This window comes from Opisthocomus hoazin, chromosome 5, assembly GCF_030867145.1.
Source record: "Opisthocomus hoazin isolate bOpiHoa1 chromosome 5, bOpiHoa1.hap1, whole genome shotgun sequence".
Classification (NCBI taxonomy): domain Eukaryota; kingdom Metazoa; phylum Chordata; class Aves; order Opisthocomiformes; family Opisthocomidae; genus Opisthocomus; species Opisthocomus hoazin.
In genome coordinates this window covers 30,193,472-30,217,151 of record NC_134418.1, presented here as the reverse complement: position 1 = coordinate 30,217,151, position 23,680 = coordinate 30,193,472, and the positions used below count along the sequence as shown (strand labels likewise).

At 44.4% G+C, this 23,680-nt stretch overlaps 1 protein-coding gene across 1 annotated transcript; it reads left to right on the top strand.

The window, feature by feature from the left end:
- Positions 1–363: 363 nt before the first annotated feature.
- On the top strand, positions 364–22,911 carry SCARB2 (scavenger receptor class B member 2). The gene is made up of 12 exons (XM_009935478.2): positions 364–548; positions 7,236–7,393; positions 11,116–11,263; positions 12,747–12,935; positions 13,686–13,777; positions 14,492–14,611; positions 15,550–15,728; positions 16,285–16,403; positions 17,850–17,923; positions 19,389–19,440; positions 20,097–20,255; positions 21,795–22,911. Exons 1-12 carry the CDS (start codon positions 432–434, stop codon positions 21,834–21,836), a joined length of 1,449 nt encoding a protein of 482 aa, XP_009933780.1. The 5' UTR covers positions 364–431; the 3' UTR covers positions 21,837–22,911.
- Positions 22,912–23,680: the final 769 nt, after the last annotated feature.

Here is a 23,680-nt window from a genome sequence, read left to right as displayed (position 1 = left end):
GGCTTTCCTTCCTCGGGTGCCATGTGAAGGCCGGGATGGAAAACGATCAGTGCAGGGTCCATTGCTGAAGGATAGCTGGTTTTCTGCTGGTCTTCCACCAAACCTTGTAAAGATCCGTCCGCAGCGGCCGGGCAGACTTCGGCCGTGCCCGTGGGAGCTCCAAGAGACGAAAGCGAATGCTTTTCGGATACGTTCTTCTCTTTCCGGGTAAGCAGGGTACGGCGACCAGCCCGGTGCACCACGGCCCTGCCATCCCCGGGTCACAAAACCGGTCCCCCCGACGGGGCGGGAGGCGCCGCGGCGGCGGAGGCTCCTCCCCCGGCCCGTCGGTAGGCGGGGCGAGGCGGCCGCCCGCCCCCGCGCCCGGCCCGGAGCGCGGAGCCTGGCGGCGGCGGTGACGGCGGCGGCCGCGTCGCTCCTCGGCAGCAGCCATGAAGTCGCTGTGCCTCGTCACCGTGGGGGTGCTGGCCATGACGCTGCTCATCGCCAGCATCTCCTTGCTGGTAGCACACGTCTTCCAGACAGTGGTGGACCTGCAGGTGAAACAGGTGAGAGCACGGCCCGATTCCCGCCCCAGCCCCTCCTGACCGGGTTATTCCCTCTCAAAATAACCCTGGGAGGGGGCTGGAGGGTGGCGTTGTCTGGCTCTCTCCTTGCACCAGCTCTGCATGGATGAGGGCAGGAGCATCCCTGGGCGGCAAACCCCCCCTGCCCTGCACCACCCGGCTAGGCTAGGGCTCAGGATGGAGGCTGCACTGGGCCTGGGCTGGGTAAAAACTGAGTAAATACCGATAAAAATCAGTTCTCTTGAGGCAGCTTTACTGGCTGTGGGGCAGCAGCTGTGGTGAGGAGCCCTCTCCAGAGCAGCAGCACATGAGCTGAGTAGGGGACACCCAAAGCGCCCATCCTGTTTTGCCATCCCTGTCGTAGATTTCTTGCAGCTTTCATGCATTAGCTTGTTCTGCTGCTCCATTTACTGCTGCCTCTGGAGCTGAAACATGTGGTAGTTTCGCAGGATGGGTGATGACAGCGAGGCATTTCACCCTGTCGTTAAAGGCTGCTTGTAGCACGCTTTGGGGACACCCATCCTGACATTGTTACGAATGCAGGGCCCTTCACTGTTCGTGGTCTGCCTCAGCTTTTGTTCCTCTCTCATACTGGCTCTTTGCATTTGCCCATTGGTCCAGTGAGAAGGGTCAGCTGTGTCAGTAACTCCCTTACAATACCTGTGAAGCATGTAAATGAACAATTATTTATCTACCTAGTCTGAGTAATATCATCCTCTCTGTTATTCTGACAGAGAAGCCAAGAGTGCTAACAAATGAAGGGATTTGACCAGTGCTGTTGTCTAACTAGGGACCAAAGTCTGCTGTTCCCCCATGGTGTCCTAACCAATGTACTTGTTCTTTTCTTTGGGATATTGACAGAGAGCATTTCCTAACATAGAAGCTGTATTATCTTAACTTAAATCAGTTTGGTTTAGTGAATGCACTTTTAGATTGGCAGTCAGCTTAAAGCAAGTCATGGCACTTTGGAGTGTGCCTGTAAAGCTCAGGGGATAGCCAAAAAAAAAGGCTACCATAGGGTAAGCTGTCATGCAGCCTGCCAGTGTGTCAGCTGCTCTTCAGGAACTGCTCGTACAGCTGCTCCTGCAGTGTTTGCTCTCAGGCATGTGCCTCTGCTGTGCTGGAGTGTAGCATGGGTAATGGTTTATCCTGAAGTCATTTGATTGTCAGCCCATACCTTTTCTAGGCAGTCTGAAAGCCCAGTGTGAAGTGATCTGAGTGTTAATGTGTGCAAAGCTGTATGCAAACCAAACCAAATTAGTACAGCTTTGCACAGGCATGTGCAGTTCCATCTCCCAGGTCTTAGGTCTCTTTGGAATGGAGCGTGTCATCCTCGGCATTGCAGCAGAAGTTCTAGTTTCAAGTCTATTTCATGCTCTTATCAAAAGAGCAGTGGGATAAAAAAAATGGTTTGGCGGGAGAGCGTAGGACTGTCAGGAATTAGGCGTGATCCTCCTTATACGTATTATCTCTTAGCTACATGCTCCTTACCCTTAATGGTTGCTTATGTAAGAGTAAGTTGGTATTCGCTCAGCAAGGCTTTCAGTAATGCAGGATAAAGTTTCCAGAGCTCAGTCTTTTTCTGCTTACCGCTCTTCAGCTTGTGCTAGCATACATCTGGATTGCACAGAATCAAGCGTCCTGCTCCCTGTGCTAGCCGCTCACTCCCTCCCGGCCTTCTCCAGGAGCCACATGCACAAACTGCAGAAGTACAGCTTTCAGCCCCAAAGCAGTGTGCTCCCAATCACTCTGCTGATTCGGCTGCTTTCCACATGTGCTTTATCCCACATGAGCTTTTTTTCATATGTGTGTAGTTTAGAAGGTTGCTGTCTCTTGTGTAATCATGTATGCAGCTTAGAAAATCTTGTGCAAATAGACAAATCTCAATTTGCCTTTGAAATGTGGCAAGACTTGAGCTTTTCCAGCTCTCTGCAGTCCAGGGCATTGGACGTGAAATGTTATCTCTGCACTCTGGCCCTTCTTGGCCTCCTCAACCTCTCTGTCATTGGAGGAATTGCAGAAGGGGCAGGATGGGTAGTTCGTGTTCCTTTGAGGGCTTTCCAGCAGTCCTGAAGCAGAGCTGACTTGCAGTGAAAAGCTGTCTTTGCAGTCTCAACTACAGCTGAAATGGAAAACCGCATTTGGGAGCAGCTGAAGCACCTGTGTGTCCAAACCCAGGACCACTGAGGATGGGTCGGCTTTCCGTAGGGGGTTTGTGTGCTGCATCCTTTCAAGCCAAAGGCAGGGTTCTTGGACACAGAGGGTGGTGGTGGGAAGAGTGGGGAATCCAGCCTGGCATCAGACTTCACATCCCCTTGAAAATCAGCAGGCAGATGTGTAGTGATGACAGTGGGAGTACCTTTCCTGGAAGGCATTCAAATCTTGTCAACTTAGTCTCTGTCTTATTTGCCAGTCTTGTTGGCTTTTTGTGAATTAAAAGTGCCATGCCAGATCAGATGTCGAACTTGTCCAGTATCTGTTTGTTGTCAGGGGCTTAGCACCTGAAACTCCATCAAACAGGGGCAAAAAGCCCTGTAATGAACAAGAAAAAATTAGCTGTCCACAGGAGAACGACCTTCCTAGCTGCTAGCAGTGGTTGCCTTATGCTGTATGTTGGTTACATCATTATATATTTTATTGCCATAAGCATGCAGTTTATGAATATAGCAACTTTTGATCTATGCACCTAATTCCAAACTTGGAGAATCAGTCCTTTACCTCAAGTGTTTTCCTTACACCCCATACCTTACGTGGATAATTTTAGAAAATGGTTAGTCTTCTAACCCCTTGAAATTTCACTGGATGTTTGTTGCCAGCCATCATGAGAGCTGGATTGTCTGAAGTTGTCAGGACCCTAAAGGACAAGGAAAATATTTTGTCCCTTTATTTAGTTTTTATTTTGATCTTTTGTTGTTGTTGATGTTTGATGTGAAATACTAGAGCTCTCAGCACAGTTTAATATGGAGGCTTAGTTGAAGGATCAGTCAAGGTGCTCCTTTTGAGCAGACCATTCCCAAGGTGCAGGTCAGAGAAGTCTGCTCATGTTGGTCTGAAAGATTGCCCTATCACTTATCTTAAAAGTTGCAATTAAATTCTGTCTTAGATGAACACATAAAACTATGTCTTGGTATTAGAACATTTTGAGTTCTGGGGGGGGGAAAAAAAAGAACTTTAATTTGCTGTGTATGTTCCAAAAGTGTTTGGTACCATTTCCCACTATCACTGCCAGTAACAGTTACACTTAGGATGGAAATATGAAAATTTCACTTTTTATTTCCTTTGTGTGAAGCATGGTCAAGACAAGGAAACACCAAATAATGAACTGCAAATTCAGGACTGGCATAATAAAGTTAGTGGGAGGGGTGCTTTGGTACACTTGAAATGAGTGTGGACTCCACTTGGAAAGGAGAACCCCTGCTGTGCTTCGGAGTGAAGACAGGAGATCGTATTGTCCCCTGGTTTTAGGTTGTGGTATTGCAGCGGGAACACCCTTGCATCTCTCTCAGACAGGAGCTCTAAGTCTGAGGCCTCTCTAGGCTACTGCCTGCAGGACTAGCGTCTGCCTTGAGGTTGCTGAATACTTTGTGTCTCTTGTTCTTGCATATAAATGTATCGAGGAAAGGTCTGATTCTCTGGTCTTGCACAGTACAGCAGCAATAACTACAGTGGAGCTGCATCTTTCACGTATTTTACATTAAAGAGAAGTCCTGTTATCTAATATCTCACAGTCTGCCCAATCTAGTAGTGAACACAAGCTCTGATAAAGAAAGAAGCAATACCTGTCATGTAACATCAGATCCTACTCTGGTGTGAAGCAAAGTCATCAGAGCTAAACTTGAATGCCATCAGCTGAGGGGCGTGGACATGTGTTTTGCTCAAAAATATGTGCTCATATTTTTCTCTCAGGTCCAGGATGTGTAATATCATGTGATAGACCCAGATATCCCTGGTAACGTTTGGTGAAAAATGTAAGAAGAGAGCTTACCGTATTTTATTATTTGAGAGTTTCATGGGAGTTTGTCTGAATCCAGCTCAGAAGTTTGTGAATCTGGGTTTACAACTGGGGCTGTCACTGTACAGAGCTGTAAATAGACACGTGATGTCTGTGGGAGATCCAAATGTGTCCTGCAGATCCAGGAAAAAAATCGCCAGATGACTGTTTCACTACCCTTGCTCTGTAGCCCATCTCCCAGGGTATCATTTATGATTTCAAAATCGCAAGAGCCTGTATTTAAACCAACCTGCCAGAGAAAAGCACCTTCATTTCCTTCTTATTATTGCTTTTTGCATGTAATCTGGTGCGTGTGTGTATGTACAGAGAGCATGGTAGAAACCCATGTTACGTTCAGCAAAGCTACCTCAAGTTGGGGAGCTTCTTGTTTTCAGTCTAGCTCAGGAGAGGGGAGCAGGGTATGTGGCCTCCCTGCACATTGTACCTGTGGCCTCCCTGCACATTGTACCTGTGATCCCTCTGTCATAAAGGATAGACTGGAGCCTAAAACTGGAATGAACATGACCAGGGTGAATTTGGTTTTTTAAACATTGCACATTTAGACTGAGTAATAATCTCTCACTCTAGTTGCCTCACATGAGAGACATATGAGCAATAGATAGGTGCCCTGAATATGCATAGTAGTTGTTAGGGTAGAGTTCAGATTCCTAGGTATGGATGGTTAGAGTCAAGACAGGCAATAGTTACTCTGTTTTTCAGTGTCCAGCTTATACTCATTGTGTTTCATGCACGTGAGAGACATGAGCTTTATAAAACTTAGGAAGGGAGCAGACATCAGTATTTCACTACACCACCACCTCTGAAGTGATTGCCTTTGTAATGTGGTTATTTGCATGTGGAGAAAAGCTATGATGGTCATCTGTAGGTGTCTTAAATACATCGCTGTCTCGCCCCCAGCCCTTTACGGTGGCATCATGGAAATGGTATGCCTGATTTTGGGAGATTTTCTGTTCCTGATCCTAAAAATGAACTTCAGGAGGTCTCTGTCTGAATACAGGGATGAGCCTCCTTGGCATAGATCACAAGAAAACAGGGTCAAAAGTATTGGGCTGTGTAGAAAATGTTACATATGAGGTGCTGGTAGTTCCAAAGAAATGCACAAAGCTCCTGAAGTATGTGTAAAATATATAATTTTTTGTGATGTGCACAGAATATGTGGTTTGAAATTCTCAGAAGCAAGCAGTCGGCAACTGCAAAGTGCTACCAGCTGGGTTGGCTTTCATTGGTATTCAGCAATACTGCTGCCATTCCAAGCTCCTGTCAATAAGTTTTTCTTTGAAACAGTCTTCTCTTTATCTAATCCTTCAAAATTTAAATCTACATGGAGAGAAAACAGCTCCTTAAGTGGGAAGGCCAAGAATGCGTTCTGAGGCAACTGGGGCTGATAAAGACCCCGTAAACAGTAACCAAGAAATGGCCGCTGTCCAGTCTGCCCTGCTTTTGAACTTGCACTTACAATATTTGGCTTGTTTTCTCAGAAAAATAAAAAGAGCAAGTGTTGATGAGACCCATTTAATTGCAAATTATTCCCCACCTCCCCTTCTTCCGCCTACAGGTAATATGGTTTTCAAAGATATGGTTTTCTTTGTGCTTATTCCTGAAAACTCCACTGTGCAAGCCAAATACCTTGTTACTACCACAGTAGCAGTACCAGTGTTACAACTATATGAAAAGCCTTGATTTTGGTGGTGTTGGTAGTGATGCTTTTATAGTTGGTGTGAATTTTATCTGAAATGGAATGGTAACAAAATGAGGGGTTGAGACCTGTATTTTATGTTTCTAATGGAGCTACATACAGGTATGGTTGTGACTGTCCTTATAACAGGTATATGCTGGTAGGTAAAGGAATTACTGATTCATTACTTAAGTGCTTTTGTCATAAAATAATGATTTATAGCTTTTCTTTTGTAGTTCTACGCTTTATTGGTTACAAAATAGACTGACAGTCCATGGGTCTGGAAATGCATGTGCGCTCATTGCTGTAGGAAAGTAATTAAAGACAGAGAGTGAAGAATCCTTGCCCTATTCAGAGACCTTAGAAAGGCACGAATCCCAGCGTGCCTACATGAGAGAAATTTCTGTCACTTGCAGGTTTTCCTCACAAGCCACTGAAAAAAAAGTCTAATTGCTTTGGAGACAGAATGTCACAGCTGTACTGGAATCTGACATTCTTAGGCAATGAAATTATAAGCACAAAGAATCTAAGCTTCTTTTCTGACCCTGTTACTAAGAGGTCTCTGTTAGGACCTCTTGGCCTCCTACTGTTGAGTTCCACTTTTATCTCTAATGTTGGCGTGTTTTGTGGTATCTTACACCAGGTTAGGTCTTTGCTGACACAGGAAATGCAACAGGATCGCTGCGTAATAGCTGATAAATCTTCATTCTGAAAAAGTCAGGCAGAAGTGTTTGTGGGAAGAAGTGGAACAACAAAGCCACCAAATGTATGTCCCTAGCCTGCAAGCCGTTGCATCATTTGTCTGATTTTGTTGACATTTAGTGAGATGCTTCAAAGTAAAACATATCTATAAGCATTTGTAGAATTGGGGTCTTGAATCCTATTGTCTGTGCTTGTTCTGAGGGCATAGAATTACTCTCTTTCCTATAAATATCATACAGCATCTATCATTGACAGCTAATCTGTCTTTCTCTTGTTTCAGGGAACAGTGTTGAAAAATGGCACGGAAACCTTTGAAGCCTGGGAGGATCCTCCTCCACCAGTCTACATGCAGTTCTACTTTTTTAATGTGACAAATCCTTTAGAAGTGCTTCAGGGCGATACGCCTCTTGTAGAGGAAATAGGACCATACACCTACCGGTATGACCATTTCACTATTTTCTCATTTCATTGAACCTGTTGTGTGTGAGGAAGCCAAAAAGTGGGATCCAGAACGCTTGGGATCCCATTCTGGCAGAACACCTAGCTGTTAATGTGCAAGTAAAGGTTTATTCAGGGGAGCGTGACCATGCACCACCCAGACAGTACAACTAGACTGACACTTGGAGAACCTGCAGTCAGTTTCAGATTAAGCCAGTGACTTCTGTCAGATTTTTGGCAAGATTTTGCTTGTGTGCTGCTGTTGCTCAGCTGCTGAACATAGAGGAAGTTGTTTGCATCCTGGCCTACTGTATTACGAGAGAAAAAACACTGGTTGGATGATGTTTGAGAGTCTGGGAAGAGGAGTGTTGCATAAAAGAAAGATGTGTTCACTCAGAAGTTTGTGCCTAGCTGAAACTGCACAATTCATGTCAGTAAAAATGTGGCCAGAAAACCAGTGAGAGAGTGGTACTACAGGGATCTTCCTCAGCCAGCCCTCACTATGAAACCTACTTAGATTCACTACCATTTTTACAGACAGTCAGACTTGCTAAGGCCATGTACAGTGCTGGAGTTTACCCTGCCTCTTGAACTCTCCTTCTGCATGGTATGGCTACACACTGAACAGTCTGAGTCTGCTGCACACGGAGAGATTTTAAAGTCACCTTACAAATGAGTTTTCCTTTAAAGCTTCATTCTGCTCTGCTGCATACAGCAGTGTAAACCAGGACCAGTCCTATGGCAGGAAGCGGTACAGTCTTGGAAATCATGGAGGTATGAGAAGCATGGCAAAAAGGTTGATTTCTCATTGTCAGTCTCACTTCTGGTCACACACGCTCACTGAGACCGGGCACTGTGTCAGTGCCAGAAGGAGTTATCTTTACCTAAGCTGCAAAGTGATCAGAATCTGGCTGTTAGTATTTGAAAAAAATACTATGGAATAAAAGGGAGAGTCTTTGTGGTAGCCTTCGTCTCTGCATTATGTCTTGCCTTTCTGTTAATTTCCTCCCACACCTCGGCTTTCAAGTTCCCAAGCTTTTTTGCAGGTCTTTGTAGTATAATGCTGATAATTAGTCAGCACTGCATTCTCTCTGTTGGGAAGATAAATGGGGCCAGCTCTAGATTAATACAGCTACATCAGACCACATAGGCTCATACTCTGCTGCACCCTGATACTCAAATCCCCTTTGCTAGCTTCTTTTTTTTCCTTTCCTTAGCTCCAAGTGTCTCCTGAGTGTCTCACACAGCCCGGTTTCTGAAGCTGCACCTTATCCGTGAAGAATTCGGTGGGATGGACGGGGCTGGTGGTGTAGCTGGCTGGGTTGGCCTGTGCCCAAGGGGAGGCTCAGCCTGAGCTGCTGGTTTGTGGCTTGCTGGGAGAGCCTTCCCCTGCAACGCACGCCGCAGGCTGGCTCTGAATGGGTTGGGCGACGAAGGCTCTCCCCGAGTTGTTTATTGCAGTGCGAGGGAGGGAGGCTGCGCGTTCCAGCGCTGCGTGTTTCAGTTGCTTCTTGGCTTGTTTGGTTAGCCTGATTTTGACATGTCTGAACAAGACTTGATTGTGCTGTGCTCCTCTAATAGAAGAAAGAGGAAAGTTAGAAAGTGGAGTGCTCTTTTCCAGCAGATTCTTTAATCGTTGCCTGGCTGTCACTGCCGACTGTACCAGACCGTCAGCGGTGGGTGGGGGAAGAGAGGAGATGTGGGAGGAGAGGGAGAAGGGAGGGATGTTGCAGACATACTGCATGCTTGAGCCAGAGGATAAATACCAAGTTTGTCTCACAGGCCCTGTGTAGCAAAGCAGTAAAGACTCATTTGGGTTTAACATGTGGCAGAACACATAAAATGCCCTAACGTGAAGTGCATGGCTCAGTGTTTTTATAAAACAGGATACTGGGGAGAAAGGCTGGAAGTGAACTGGCCCAGACAGGCAGACGAAAAAAATCTGAGTGACAGAGAGGAGGTGGGACTGCTAAATACAATCTCTTCCTACATATTCTTCCTGCAGTTCATACTTTTGACCAACATGCATTATAAACCCTATTAGTCCAGAGGTAGATTCTGTAACAAAAATGTAGTAGTGCTTGTGTTTTTAAATCTTGGAAGTTGAATTGACAGCATATAAAATAATTAATTATAAAGTGCAAGCTGCTTGTCTGCCCAAGCCTGCTGAGTCTCAAAGAACACTTGAATATTGTCTGGTCTTGCACACATTTACGGCTTTTTGTCTTTAACATCTGAGAACCTTCTACTACTATCCCTAATCAGGGAGTATTATTTTCCTCTCTGACCCTTTTAGAGTTGGAGCGGCTTCTCAGGTTAACTCTGGCCTATTTTAGGGAAGGCACTTCATAACTGTCCATTCCCATCCCCTCAGTTCAAGCCCTAGGGTATAAAGTAGATTGCTGTACAAGAGGCTCTGGCAAATCAAGCTGGAAGTGTTGCCAGACCAAATTGTTCCTAGGTGGTAGGCATGCTGAAGAATGGTAGATATGCTGTTTGTGTAAAGAAGATGGGAAATGGTTGGTTTCTAACAAGAATAGTTTTACAAGCCTATCCAGTTTGCTTTAAATTTGAAAGATTGAACCAGAGTAATACAGCCTGTCATAAAGCTGCAGTGATGGATCTAGTGCAGCCAGGATAGGATCTAGGATCTGAAATGGATGAAAAACATTATAGCACAGGGTCTTGCAGAATAATTCACATTCACATCCTGGGACTTAAAATTTACACAGGAATTAAAGTAATGTAAAAGTCAGCAAAGTCCTGAGTGAATGTAGACTTATGAAATACAGCGCATTTCACTTCCAAAAGATCATGCCATGAGCAGACAACCTGCCATTTCCCTTTCTGGGTTTGCTGAAGACACATACATAGCTCATTTTGAGCCTGAGCCAGCCAGTTCTATGGAATTGTATGTTTCTTGTTTGTAAAATGGCAACAGACTGAATTATGATTATGCCATGTGTTTCAGGGTAATTAAAATCTGACTTCCTCATCAGGACAGCAGGTAGCACTTGATGTTTCTTGCTGGTTGCACTTGTTTGTCAGCAATCCTGAATTTTATGCTGCTTGTCAGAGAGCTTTGACAGTAACAGAAGGAACCTCCCAGACCATGAATAGTTCATGGCAAAAATTCAGTTGAATTTCTGTCGTGGCCAGGATTCCTGCCTGAGAATTAATGGAGAAGAGCTAAAATGAGGCTTGTTCTGTGGTCGTGTCACATGTAAGCCCAGAAGTCCTAGTGTGAAGTACTTTGAAGACAGCAGAAAGATTCTGGTAGGTTCTTAGGTCAGATAAATGAGACTTACATGAAGCCTACATCTTCTTCTGCCTGAGAGTGAATTTTGCCTGTAGCAAAGAGGGACAAGTTTAATTTTCAAATTGCACTTAAAGAGCAGTCCCATATATAGTGCCTCTAAATCCTTCTGTACTGTCTGAAATTGTTCTCTTTCCTTGGAGGTTTTTAAGAATGAAGCAAAAGTAAAAAGTGCAATTAACATGTGGCATTTTTGGAAGCATCCTGTGAGGTCTGATTTAGCTTACACTGACACAAAGGGGAGTTCTGTTGCTGATGGCAACAGCTGCAAAAATTACTACTCTCAACGAACTGAAAATCACACCCTTTACGTGCTTAAAGCAGTAGAATAGCCGTAAGTTAATCGCAGTTAATGTTATGTGTATTTGTTTAATCTGATTAGAGAACAAACTCTCTTGTTTTTCAGAGAATACAGGCCGAGAGTGCATGTTCAGTTTTTGGACAATGGTACCAAAGTATCTGCTCTGAATCCAAAGACGTATGTATTTGAACCTCAGAAGTCAGTTGGAGACCCTAAAGTGGACCTAATTAGAACAATTAATATTCCTGCAGTGGTGAGTTCTCTTTCATTTCTGCTTGGAAGTCATCCTAACACACTTTATAACTAGCAGCTTGTTGCTTCATACTGTCTCTGCCTTTGTGGTAGATAAATGAGATTGAAGAACGAGAGAGGCAGCTTACATCTGGGGCAGATACTGTGTTCAGTTTTGGTTTGGACTATTGTGCGTTTTTTTTATTACGTTCTTCCTTCGCCATACGCCTCTGTAGTGTTAGTGCCTCACTCTTGCAGTGAGAGCTGACACACACTTCAGAGATGGGCAGAAATCAGTCTTGTTGGGTTTCCGTGAGTAAGTGAAACTAGGGAATTGGTGATGTCAAATGCCTAGGAGGAACTCTGACCTTTGAATGAGAAAGTTTTGAATGCTTGGGGTTGTTGTCAAAATTGCAAAAATTGCCTCCCAAGTCTGCATCTCAAACTGAAAAAAAGAAATTATAGCAGAGGAGTTTCAGATACAGCTGAATGAAAAGATGCTCTCAGAATAAAATTCAAGTTAAAACGTGCACCCCCGAACTGTGTTAGGTGAAAGTACTCTGCAAATAAAAGTCTCATTTTTGGTGATCAGAGGCAGAAGATTATTTTTGGTTTCATACAAGGGCAGTATGAGAACAAGCAGATCTGAAGCTGTCATGCCTTCTAAAGGAAATTAGACTGTACTAAAATACTTACTGGCTGTGTAACTAAGCCTTTACTCCTCATACTAGTTTCATTGTCTTCAATTACAAGGTACATTCATTTCTACTTTTTCCCCATCTTTTCCAAAAATGTCATCTGATTTTATGAATGAACGCATAAATGCACTGTGTATAATAGCAGATAGGACACAGCTTACTAAAAGTTGCAATACAATCACTGTATTTACAATTCCTCCCAGGCATATGAGTAGTGGCAAGTATTACCTCTTGTTCAGATTTTTGACTGTGATGTCCTGTAACAGGCAGTACTAGAAGAACTACAGGTTGGTTCACCAAAGGAATGTTCCCTTCTTTGTTCTTGATTTTTTAAAGACGTGGTAAAACACTTGTCAGCTAGAAAGGAAATAAATTTTGGTATTGTTTGCATTTTGGAGAAATGTCTATCTTTTAAAAATGGCTTTTAAAAATATAAAACGCAACTTCCAAAGGGTGAAATTCAACACACGTCTCCAGCTGTAATATAGTTGTGAAATTCAGGCTGTTCAGAAAGCAGTTATGCACATTTCACTTAAAATCCATTCTTAAAGACTGTGGCAGTTAATGGCATGGAATTGAGCTGGTTGGGTGCCAATGCCAGGCGGAACTGGAATATGCGAGAGCACATGCCTGTGGGAGAAAAGCTGAAGAACCTGTTAGCTAGCACATTACTTGCTGCCAGTGGAAATAATGAAACTGAAAATATGGTTGAAACATGTTCAGTGATGAAATGTGTCTGTATGCAGCTGGTATTACTTACTCTACAATAAGTCTGACCATTGCTCCCTTTTTCCAATCCCCTGGCAGACTGCGATGGAGTGGACCAGGTCAACCCCTCTTCAGTTTGCCACAGAGGTGCTGCTGCTTCTGTACCAAGAATCCCTGTTTACAGTTCGCACCGTTCATGAATTACTGTGGGGCTATAAAGACAGGCTCCTGTCAACCATTCATGTTTTGCATCCTGAGATTGATCCAGTATTTGGTTTCTTTAATAAGGTAACTGGTATGCAAGACTTCCTGATGATTTAGGTGGGGAATGGTGTCATTGCTACAGAGTTTGGACTGTCATTGCCAGCCAGTTGAGAAGGCTGTGCTTGGACTGAGGCCAGGAGGTAGGCTGCAGGGATAGCAAAAGGATGTTCTCTCTTCAGTTGGGCTGTATCTAGGCACTGGCTGGATATTTCCTTCCCTTTATCAGGTATGGATGAGCTTTCCACGGGCAAACCTCTCAACTATTGCGTGTGCTTGCCTGAATAACATTGGCTCTGTGGGGCTGGTTGTGCAAACTACTAGAAAAATTTCCTGGCCAATTTCCTTAGTAATTGATTGAAATTGCATGTTATTTCCGTGCTGGAGCCATTACTGGCTTCCACGGTGTTTCTGATTGCACATCATTTTGGGCTGTGGGGACTCCTTGTTTCTTGGAGATCATCTGCAGTGATCAGGTTATTTTCTGTTGGTTTGGGGTTTTTTGTTGCTAATGGCTGTTTTTTCAGTGGCAAATTTCAAAGGAAAAGAAGGTTAATCTAATGTTATATTTCCTTCACTTGTGAGGTGCCCAGTCACTTCTACCTCATTTGTATTCAAGGAGGAGTTTAATGAATTGCGCTTACCTCAGGGGGAGTCCATGACTCCTAGGGTGGATTTGAAGTGATGACAGCTTAAACTCTTGCCACTTTGTTGTAGTTACCAGCCAGGTGTTACAGAATGAGTGGAGTGATTGAAAGCTCATGTGTCTGTTTGCAGATGAATGGAACTGATGATGGAGAATATGTTTTCCTAAGTGGGGAAATGAACTACCTTAACTTCTCAAGGATTGTGGAATGGAAAGGAAAAGAGTAAGTTTTTCACTGTGGTGTGGCCTCTGTCAAAACCTGCCCCATTTCACATTTTAGATGAATGTAAGCATTGTTTAAAAAAAAAGCGTCCTTTTATTCTGAGGATGGAGGTAGCTCTTAGCAACTGTAGCTTCAGACCAGCCCCCAGTATTTTGCTATGTGTCAAGGAAGACAGCCCCGGCTCTTAGAGAGCAGCTGTGATACTCACCTCTGAATCCCCAACTTTCCCTTGGCAGAGGTGACCCTCCCTTCCACTCCCACCTCTGGGACACCCATCCCAGCCACCTGTGGGGGACAGTATTCCTGTATCTACACAGCCCGTGTTCTCACACACCACCCTTCCTTGCTGCTCTGTACCCAGAGCCAAGGCTGGGACATCTTGTGCCTGGGTATCTAACATTTCTTCAGCGGGCAGCATGTGTTGCAAAGAAGCCAAAGGCGAACTACCTAAAGCATCCCTCTCCCATTAAACAAATGCCAAACTGCCAGAAGTTACATATATGGGAGGAACTCATGCAGACATATTCTTACTTGCCTGGTGCAAGTTTAGAGAGACTATAGATGCAATTTAAATCCATTTAAATCTTCCATTTTGTTAGTGGACCTGAGGCAAGAGGACTTAGCACTGTACGGGTCTGATTCTCATTTACTTAGACCATGAGCTGGCATCACCTGACCTGTTAACCCTTACTCTCTTTGCTTCATTTTCTTCAGGTCACTGAGCTGGTGGACAACAGAGACGTGTAACATGATCAATGGAACAGATGGGACATCCTTTCACCCACTGATTAGCAAAGATGAAAACATTTATGTCTTTTCTTCTGATTTCTGTAGGTAAGGAGAAGAAAATGTCACTCAGACTTTAAAGCAGAGCATTTACGTCCATTCCTCTTGCGATTTCTTGTTAGGCTGGTCTTTTTCCTCACATGATTTTATTTAACAGTATGAATGTTCTGCCTTTATTCATGGTATGATGGATGAGAGAGTTCCACCAAAAAACGCCAGTCTACATCAAATTAAAGACATGCTATTTCAAAGTACAGATAAAGTGAAAATTTGGAAGATGAAAGACTGACTGGACTGCCTTGCGAGACTAGTAATGAGGGGAATGGAAGGATTTATATGAACCTTGCTGGAAACTTCTTTCCTCCAAAATCTTCCTCTGTGCCCTGCTTTTTCAGAGAACCCAGATTGCACTCTTCAGAGATTCATGACTTGACATAAGGCTGTTTGAAGTGCAGCAAGATGCAGAAAATCTTGGTGTTTCCTTCCTTATGTTCACCTTGTTTCCTCCCTTGACTGTTTCCCTGTCTGTGAAGAACAAAACCGATCTGAGATTCTCTATTTAAATCAATACAGATGTGTGTTACACTAAATTCAGGACTTGCCAGATTGTTCTGTCTTCCAGGACTGTGTTCCTTTCCTTGTCCCTCTCAGTAGCATGTACCATCGCAGTCTCACACAACACACAATAGCAACATGGGGACCGGAGTGAGACCCTGAAATACTGAAAACAGACATCAGTGTCCCTGCAGCAGCACAGTTGGCACAGTATTGTCTATTTTGTGCAGCAGCAGAATGATGACAGGTGTATTTGCTGATCAAAAGCATATTAAATTTAATACCGAAGATCGTTGGAATGGGCTTAAACCAAACCTCTAGCTTACTGTAAACTTCAGTTGATACACAGGCATCAGCAAAGAGACACCTGCAGCAGGTTGCAGTGTGTGCTCAAGACTAACAAATCTGGGTATGGCTTTTCTTCCTTGCAGATCTTTTTACCTGGTGTACGACAGCTCAGGAACTGTTGCAGGCATCCCAGCCTACCGCTTTGTGCCCTCTGCTATGGTATTTGCCAACACAACGATTAACCCAGACAATGCTGGATTCTGTGTGCCACCAGGAAACTGCCCTGGCACTGGTGTCCTTAACGTCAGCGTCTGCAAGCAAGGTATGTTGCCAGGCGGTGGAAGCAGACTAGGAAGACATCAGTAGGGATCATATTTGTCCTTTATGTCTGAAATATATGAGGACAGTTTGGTGAGGCCTGTAGGGTTATGACTGTTCTCAGTGAAATCGGTCACCAGCAAGTGAATGTTATGTTGTAATATGCAGTAGGGATCTGAGGGGATGTTCCTGTTAGATGCTGTCTGCTCCAGCAATTATTTAAATCAAGGAACCAGAAGGAAGTACCAGGATCCTGGTACTGAACAGCTTAGACATTTATTCTCTGCTCTTATCCGGCTAGCTGTCCCATCTGAGTAGCTGAATGAAAACAGTGTAAAAGACCAGCACGCAAACTTGAGACATGAAGTGTGGTGATACTGCACAAGTGAAAATTTGCTTGTTCTGAAGACAAGGAGTCAGCGTTAATTGTGTAGCTCCAGAATAGACTTTTCCTTTCACTGTAAATGGCACAGTGGGAAGAGTTCTGAGGTCTTCAAAGACTGTTTCGAATGCTGCTCTGTCTTTTTTAGGTGGTGACTTCCTATGTTTTCACATTCCAGGTGCTCCAATATTTCTATCAGCTCCACATTTTTACCAAGCAGATCAAAAGTTTATAGAGGACATAGAGGGCATGCATCCAAAAAAGGAATATCATGAGACGTTTCTGGACATCAATCCTGTAAGTGCAGGTGAATCCAAGCACATGGGTTTAGGTCACTGCGTATCAACATAGTCCCAATTGACCTCAGACCAGAAGGGTAAAAGTGAGAAAAGTCAGGTTGAGAAAAAGATGCTTTAATAAGTTAAAAAAAAAATAAATTAAAAAAAATCAAGAAAAGCAAGTGACGCGAAAAGATCCCAGTTGGTCCCCACCAGCCAGTCCTCAAGCAACAGCAGCCCTGGCAAACTTCCCACCCAGTTTTTCATTGCTGAGATGATGTCATATGGTATGGGATATCCCTTTGGCCCGTTTGGGTCAGCTGTCCTGTCTGTGTCCCCACCCAGCTTCTGACCATCCCCAGCCTACTCACTGGCAGGGCAGTATGAGAAACAGAACACGCCTTAAGCGTGTGTAAGGACTGTTCAGCAATAACTAAAACATTGGTGTGTACCAACACTGTTTTCATCACAACTCCGAAACATAGCCTGATACCAGCTACTATGAAGAAAATTAATTCTCTCCCAGCTAAAACTGGTACAACACTGATCTCTACATCCACACATACGAATGTAGATCGAGGGAAAGAGCAAAATCACGACCTGCCTAGTTTACAGAAACAGAGTACTCTGACTCATCAAGCTGTTATGTGTAGCTAAAGCAGGAGGAAATTGCATAGTTCCTCTCTTCAGGTCTCATGCAGATATGCTGCTTGCTATCTGGTTTGGTGCCACGTTCTTCCTGTTACACTGCTCCTGCTTACTCAGATCTTTTGTACTACATAAAACGAGCTCTGTGTCTCCCCCTCCCACCCACTCTCCAGACTAAATTTTGCTGCTTGAATAAGGAAAATATTCCTGTGCATCCAGTCGCAACTCTTACTGTAGTGATGGCGTTACTGTGAGAAGTGTTTCACGCCCATTACCTCTGTGGCCGTACACTCCCATTGACTGTGGTCAGTATCTGGTTTTCACCCTTTAGAAAGAAAGGTTTGTCTTGTGGCTGAGACTGCAGAGTCTCTGCAGCAGTACTTGGAAAGCAGAACAAACAGCTGTAGGTAGTGGCCTTTTCCAAAACTACAGCTGGATCTGGAAGAAGGGGGATCTCTGTAGCCCAAAGTGCAAGTTTGCACAGAGCACAGCATGATGGCACCCTTATCTCCGTTGCAGCCTCTTCACATCTCCTTAAGAGGCAGACTGGAGTGTAGGTATATGAGTTACAAGAGTATCTTGGTGAAGGGAAATAAACAATAGGTGACCCTGCTTTGGCAGGGGGGTTGGACTAGATGATCCCCAGAGGTCCCTTCCAACCCCTACCATTCTGTGATTCTGTGAATAACACTAAGTGGGTCTTGTCTTGCCTTGTGAAGTCCACACCAGTGTAAATATTAGGTTGTTTTCTCCCAGTTCCTATTGTTTCACGTTTACTCTTTTTTTTTTTTTGACACTGATTTCTTTTATTCCCCAGCTGACAGGGCTTGTCCTGCAAGCAGCCAAGCGGATGCAAGTCAATGTTCACGTCAGAAAATTACCTGAATTTTTGTAAGTGTTCTCTGCTGCCAGGTGGATATCTCAGATCTGATTTGATACTCAAAATGAATTTGTCTGTAGTGTTCAGATGGAATATTGGTTGGAGAGAACAAGTAAGAGAGAGAGAGAAATCTAGTCAAAACTCAATTACAGGTGGCAGTATCGCTTTTCTCACAGATGAAGTAGATTTTGCAGTTCTATCTGCAGACTAAAGATAGTATTCAAGAAAAGCAAAATGTGATGGATGGGTTCCACGTGGTGCTTGTGATGGCATCAGTCATAGCACACTGGTTGGTTTGCTCAGAGAGGAGGTCTGCCACAGTGGAGTGCAGCTAGAACTCAGAGAGTGGCTATTCACTCCAGCGAGGGCATGCCATCCTACTCTCACAGCTTTTAGGAGACAAAAATATTGTAGTTACCATCATTTCTCAGCAGTGGTCACATGAAAACCAAATGAGAAGGCATGGCCCCTGACAGGGCTGCCTGTGCCCTTCCCCGACAAGCACGAAAAGCAGACCAAGTGGCATGTCTCGCAACAGCAGGCAAGTCCTATCTAAAACTCAGGAAGGAGGGCTCGTTTGGTCAGCGGGAGGGAGGTGCCTTGCCTGTGACTGCATTGGTGTGATAAAGAGAAATCTCTGTGTTGCAACTTTAGCAGTCAGTACAACCCTGCAAATGGGAACAGTGTACAATACCAAGTAACGTGTGAGTAAAATGCCCCATTTCTTCTTTGTTGCAAGTGGATTCTGCCTGGTTTTCTGGGTGTTCCAGTTTGAGAGGGATGTCCCCAAACTGCAGCTCAGTTGTGCAGAAACATCTTGTGTCTTTCTAACGTGTTGGTTTACTCATCACCAATGCTGTGTGATAGCTATTCTTCAGCCTCAGCTTCTGAGCTGATGGTTATTGGCACAGCCTTGCTATATATTATAACTAAAAAAGAAGTATTTTATCTGCCCGATCCTCTTGGGAGAGTCGGTGATGTTTCTGTGGAATAGCACCACCTTGTTTTCTAATGCCCAGGAGCTGTTACAGTAACACAACTTCTGCGTAAGCTGTTACTTCATTGTGCCAAATGCTGGGGGTATTTTGCTGCTATGCGCATGTTGCTTGGACAATAGTTCCTGTGTTTTACAAATATGAGTAACCTTCAACATCAGCTTAGCTTAGCATTCCTGGTGCTGGCACATATCTGTCATTCAGTTGGTTGTTAATGAGCCTCTTACAGATCCCTCTCTTTCTCTCCCCACCAAGTCCCAAAATATGCCATTGCTCCTAAAACAGAATTTATTATCCATCTGGAAGACTGAGATTGTCCTACTCCAGTAAGGAGGTGAAAATCAACAGTGAAAAGGAACAGCCCAGAGGTTTTTTAGGGACAGTTTCCCCATTCATTGTTCTATTATAATCTGTCTTCAGAACCCTCAAGTTGAAAAGTTGCAAAACCATAATTTTTTGTTCTTGTTTTTTTTTTACACAGTGAAACAGGCAACATCCGAACGCTAATTTTCCCAGTGATGTATATAAACGAGGTAAATATTTTTGTTATTTCTTTGCAGCATTGTGGTATGTTCATGCTTGAAAAAATACTGTCTTTGAGCTAACCAGAAAAGAGAATGCTGGTTTTCTTGTTGTTTTATACAGTCATAGGTAGGAAGCTGTTGCTGTTTCTTAACAACATCCTCCTGCTGCTTGACCATAGTATTAAGTTGAGCCCTGCAAAACACTCTCAGTCAGACAGTCCTTTTAATTTCAAAGGTACTGGCCATGAGGAAAATGGATGCTCAGATGAGGAGATGGGAGTTCACAAGATCACATATTTTTTTGAGTCATCTTTTGTGAATATTTTTGTGCTGTAGTTGGATCACTGAATTAACTGGATTCAGGGAGGACTCGAGAGGACTTGTTTCGATGATGTACACCATGATTCCAGGCCTATATTATTCCATTCTTGAACTGAGAGTTAAAAATCCCTACTTTCTTTTGAAATGCAGACTAGATGATCCCTCTGGCCACATGAGGAGAGTTTTAAGAATTCTTAGAGGGAAAGTATACCAAGAAGCAATGAAGCAGAGGCAGAGAGCTGTGGGAGTGTTGTTTCCCTACCCTTCATAAAAGTAAAGCAGTCTAATGTAAAGAAAGAACAGAAATAAATCTTTTTTTCTCTCTTAATCTCTCACTGCTCCAGAGTGTTCTGATTGATGAAGTATCTGCCAGCAAACTCAAGCACATCCTGCTGGAAGCCAGTGTTGTAACTGGAATCCCTTTCATAATCATGACTCTAGGAATTGTTTTTGGAATTGTTTTTATTGTGCTCGTGTGCAGGTCCCGGGGAATAAGTGAAGAGGTAAGTAGCATTTGAATTTGACCTTACTAACTGTACATCTGCCTGTATTTTATTTTTTTGGGGTTCATTTTACCTGTTCAGTGTCTTTCTGCCCACAAACATTTTTGTATGTTGTCTTTGTTTAAAATGACCTTTCTAGGGAAGGGAAGTTTTAATAGACTCAGAATAAACGCACCAGAACAAAGGAATGGAGCTAATGTAAGAAACGTGGTAAGGCAGGTCCTGTCTTCTGTGCCTAATTCCCTTGCCAACAGTAGTAATAAAAAAAATCAGCCTATCTAGAGGACCCTGAAGGATAAGATGCAAGAGTCCACCGTAGGACAGATTTAGTCAGTGACAATCTGACAGTTTTCTCAGTAGAAACAATTGTGTTGTGCCAGTTGAATATTTTTCAGAATCATAATGCAAATTTATGACCAAAGCACAGATTAATTTTACAGACAACAGCATGCAGAAGTTTTATCCAGACAGTACCAGTTTCCACATCTATTTATGAAAAGTTCTGTCACAAAATGACATGCTGGCATTGACTGCTGGTCATGTTGAAGGCTGATGCCAAAATTTCCCCCTAATAGGCAAGGCAGTCGGGTTCAGACAAGACAAACTATGGATCCTTTGGTTAGAGAAATAGACTGGGTTCTCTAGTAGGCTGTTTTCTCCTTGTAGTTGCTGTGGTCTTAGTGTAGTCTTGCTTGTATGATGTTTCCTAAATACTCTCTAACGGTGTGAGAAAGCACCCTCACGCCTACCTCCAGAGCGTCCAGCCATACCATGTGTATGCTTTGTCTGAGTCAGTGGTGACCCAGGTGGGACTAGGGGTGTGATGGTAGTGGCGGCACTTTGGCAGTGAGGTCTGCAGCCTCCTTTCCTCCAGCAGTGACTTTCAGCAGCTGATCTTTGGCTCTCTTGGCTTCATTCTTGATTTTCTCTGTGGGTACCCAGGAAGCATTTTGTGAGCAGATGCTCTCAGAACTGTACTTCAGGTTCTTTTACAAGAGAGCCTGGTACTTTTTCCTCCGAGCTTTTGAGCCTGCCTGTGTTATTGTCAGGCTCAGCTCCAGAGCCAAAACTGTCCCATTGCCTGAGGTCCCTGTCCCAGGTGTTCCTGCCCCACCCTACACACGTATAGCTTCATAGCAGCTCTCTTGGATGTTCCTGAACACAGCATGGGGATTAAAATTACAAAAGGACACCTAATTTCCATGTTTTCTCTACATTGCTTTTGTTGTTTTTCCTGCAAACAAAACTAATTCAGCTAGTTACAGCTCTCCTTGTGATCCCCCTCCCACCAGAGTGATTGTGGCCAGCCATCCTCTGTAAGGTGCTACCGTGAACCCGAGGTCCCTTCCCGAGCTGCCACCCACCCTCTGGTGCTTTTTTTGTGCAGTGCAGGTTCTTGTACAGGAAATTGCACTTAGAAGTAGAAGCCAAGAGCTTTTTCCTTTCCTGTTTGAAGTCTTAGCAATCCAGCTTCCTCACCATGGAAGCCCTCTGATGTACCACGTTTAACTTTGCTGTGTTGCAATTTTTTTCTTTCAGAGTACTGAAGATGAAAGGTCCCCACTCATCAGGACATCTTAGTAGATTTTCTTTTCCATGTAAGCTTGGAGAATAAACTATTAGAGCTGACCTAATACCAACTACCACTACCCAGCGTTGTCCAGTGTGGAGAAACGATCGCGTCAAGTATAACTTTTTGTGGTATAGAGGTGGAAGAGAATCTGCACTGTCACCAAGGGAGGAGATTTTTTCTTACCAGCTAAGTTAAAACTTTAAAACTACATTTTAAAACTGCTTGAGATCTGCTTTTTTCAGCCCCGCACTCTTTGTACCTGCACTGACAGCCATATATGATCATAACCACTCTATCAGCGAAAATAAAACAGCCTGATTCGTTACAGGAACGACACGGGTAAAATTTGCAAATGGCCTTAGGAGTGTGGGCAACGAAGTACCCTTCTGGAAACACAGCAGGCTCCTGTATCGCCCAGGAACGGACAATTTTGCTGTAGGCCTAGTATTGTCTTTTCTGTAAAGTGTTGCGCACTACTTACTACCAGTATGCACTGACTGTTTATTATTAATGTCATTGGTCCTTTCACAAAACCGATGCGTACAGCTAATCCAAAACACTGAGGGAAACTTTGTTAAGCATCTGTAGTTACCAGGTAATAAGAAGTTGATGATTTGAAATACTTTTCGGTAGAGACCTCTTAACCGTTCTAACTCTGCACCGGATCCCATTGCATGTTAGCGATGCATTTATCCTTAAGGCTTTGGGTTTTTTTCCTTCAGTGTACAAAACCAAAACACAACACAGCATTGTTCTTGATGGTGGAGGGTACAAAAACGGTGTTCTTTTTTTCTCTGGTATTTGTGTCAGTTATCAGCTGTGTGGTTTAATGTGAAAGCAGACTTGGCAGTTATATTTACTGTTTACGTTAAAAGCACACAGCACGCCTCCGTATTAAGGTAGAGAAGTCATAACATTTTTTTACTTGTCAAGTGGAAACATTTTCAAAGTCACAAAAGTATTTTTTTCCCCAATTAAAAGAATATTCTCACCAGGAATTATTTCCATTAGATCTAAATGGTGAAACATATTTTTAAAATGTATTACTGTCTTCTAAATAGAGGCATTGGTTTTTGCATTGTTTTGGTTTGGGTTTTTTTTCCTGTCTGGTGATTTATGCAACAGTTTTGTTCATCTGGAGCCAGTTCCAACCAGGACATTCCATGGTGACTGCAATTATTTGTTACCTGTATTAGCTACAAGCACCTGGCACGGCCCAGGGTCCTCCCAGTACTGCAGCTGCAGCTTTGCCTCTTCCAGGCGTTGGCCTTCAGCAGACGGCCACAGCTGGGACGCTAAACCTCGGCCGAGGAGCACGACTCCGGTCGGACATTTGCCTGCCTGTTGCCTTGAGGACTGCAACCGTGCGCCCAGGGAAGGAGAAACCCATCACAGCTGCCTACGGCCAGCGGTCTCCAAGGAGCTCTCTGTTCGACGTCGCGGGCCCGCGCTGTCCCCGGCCCCCAGACGGCTGCTTTCTGGGCGGCCAGGCTGGAAGTAACACCCTGGGCAAACACCTGGGGAGCTTCCTTCGCTCTGCTCCGACCCAGCCGCTGCTGCTCTTCGTGCCACGTCCTGGGTGCCAGACACGTCGTCGGAGCTACAGCCCCCTCCGTGCTTTTCTGCCGTCCATGCCCTCCCTGGCCAGCTGCCGCGAAGAACCCGTCACGCAAGGAAAAACCCAGTGGGTTTCCTCTGCGGGCCGCCGGCCGGGCCCCGCAGGCACGGCGACCGGAGAGGGACGAGCGATGCCCTCCTACGGCAGGCCCCGCCGAGAACGGGGCCTCTCTCCGCGGCGGCCCGCCGGCCCGGCACCGCGCCCGCCGCAGCTGCTCCTCCCCTGCGGCACTCT

What these genes read in the sequence shown, in the direction of transcription:
- SCARB2 (XM_009935478.2), top strand. Translation starts at nt 432, where the DNA reads ATGAAGTCGCTGTGCCTCGTCACCGTGGGGGTGCTGGCCATGACGCTG. An exon ending in CGTCAGCGTCTGCAAGCAAG is followed by an intron (nt 15,729 to 16,284) that starts GTATGTTGCCAG and finishes TTCACATTCCAG; the next exon opens with GTGCTCCAATATTTCTATCA. An exon ending in CCCGGGGAATAAGTGAAGAG is followed by an intron (nt 20,256 to 21,794) that starts GTAAGTAGCATT and finishes TTTTTCTTTCAG; the next exon opens with AGTACTGAAGATGAAAGGTC.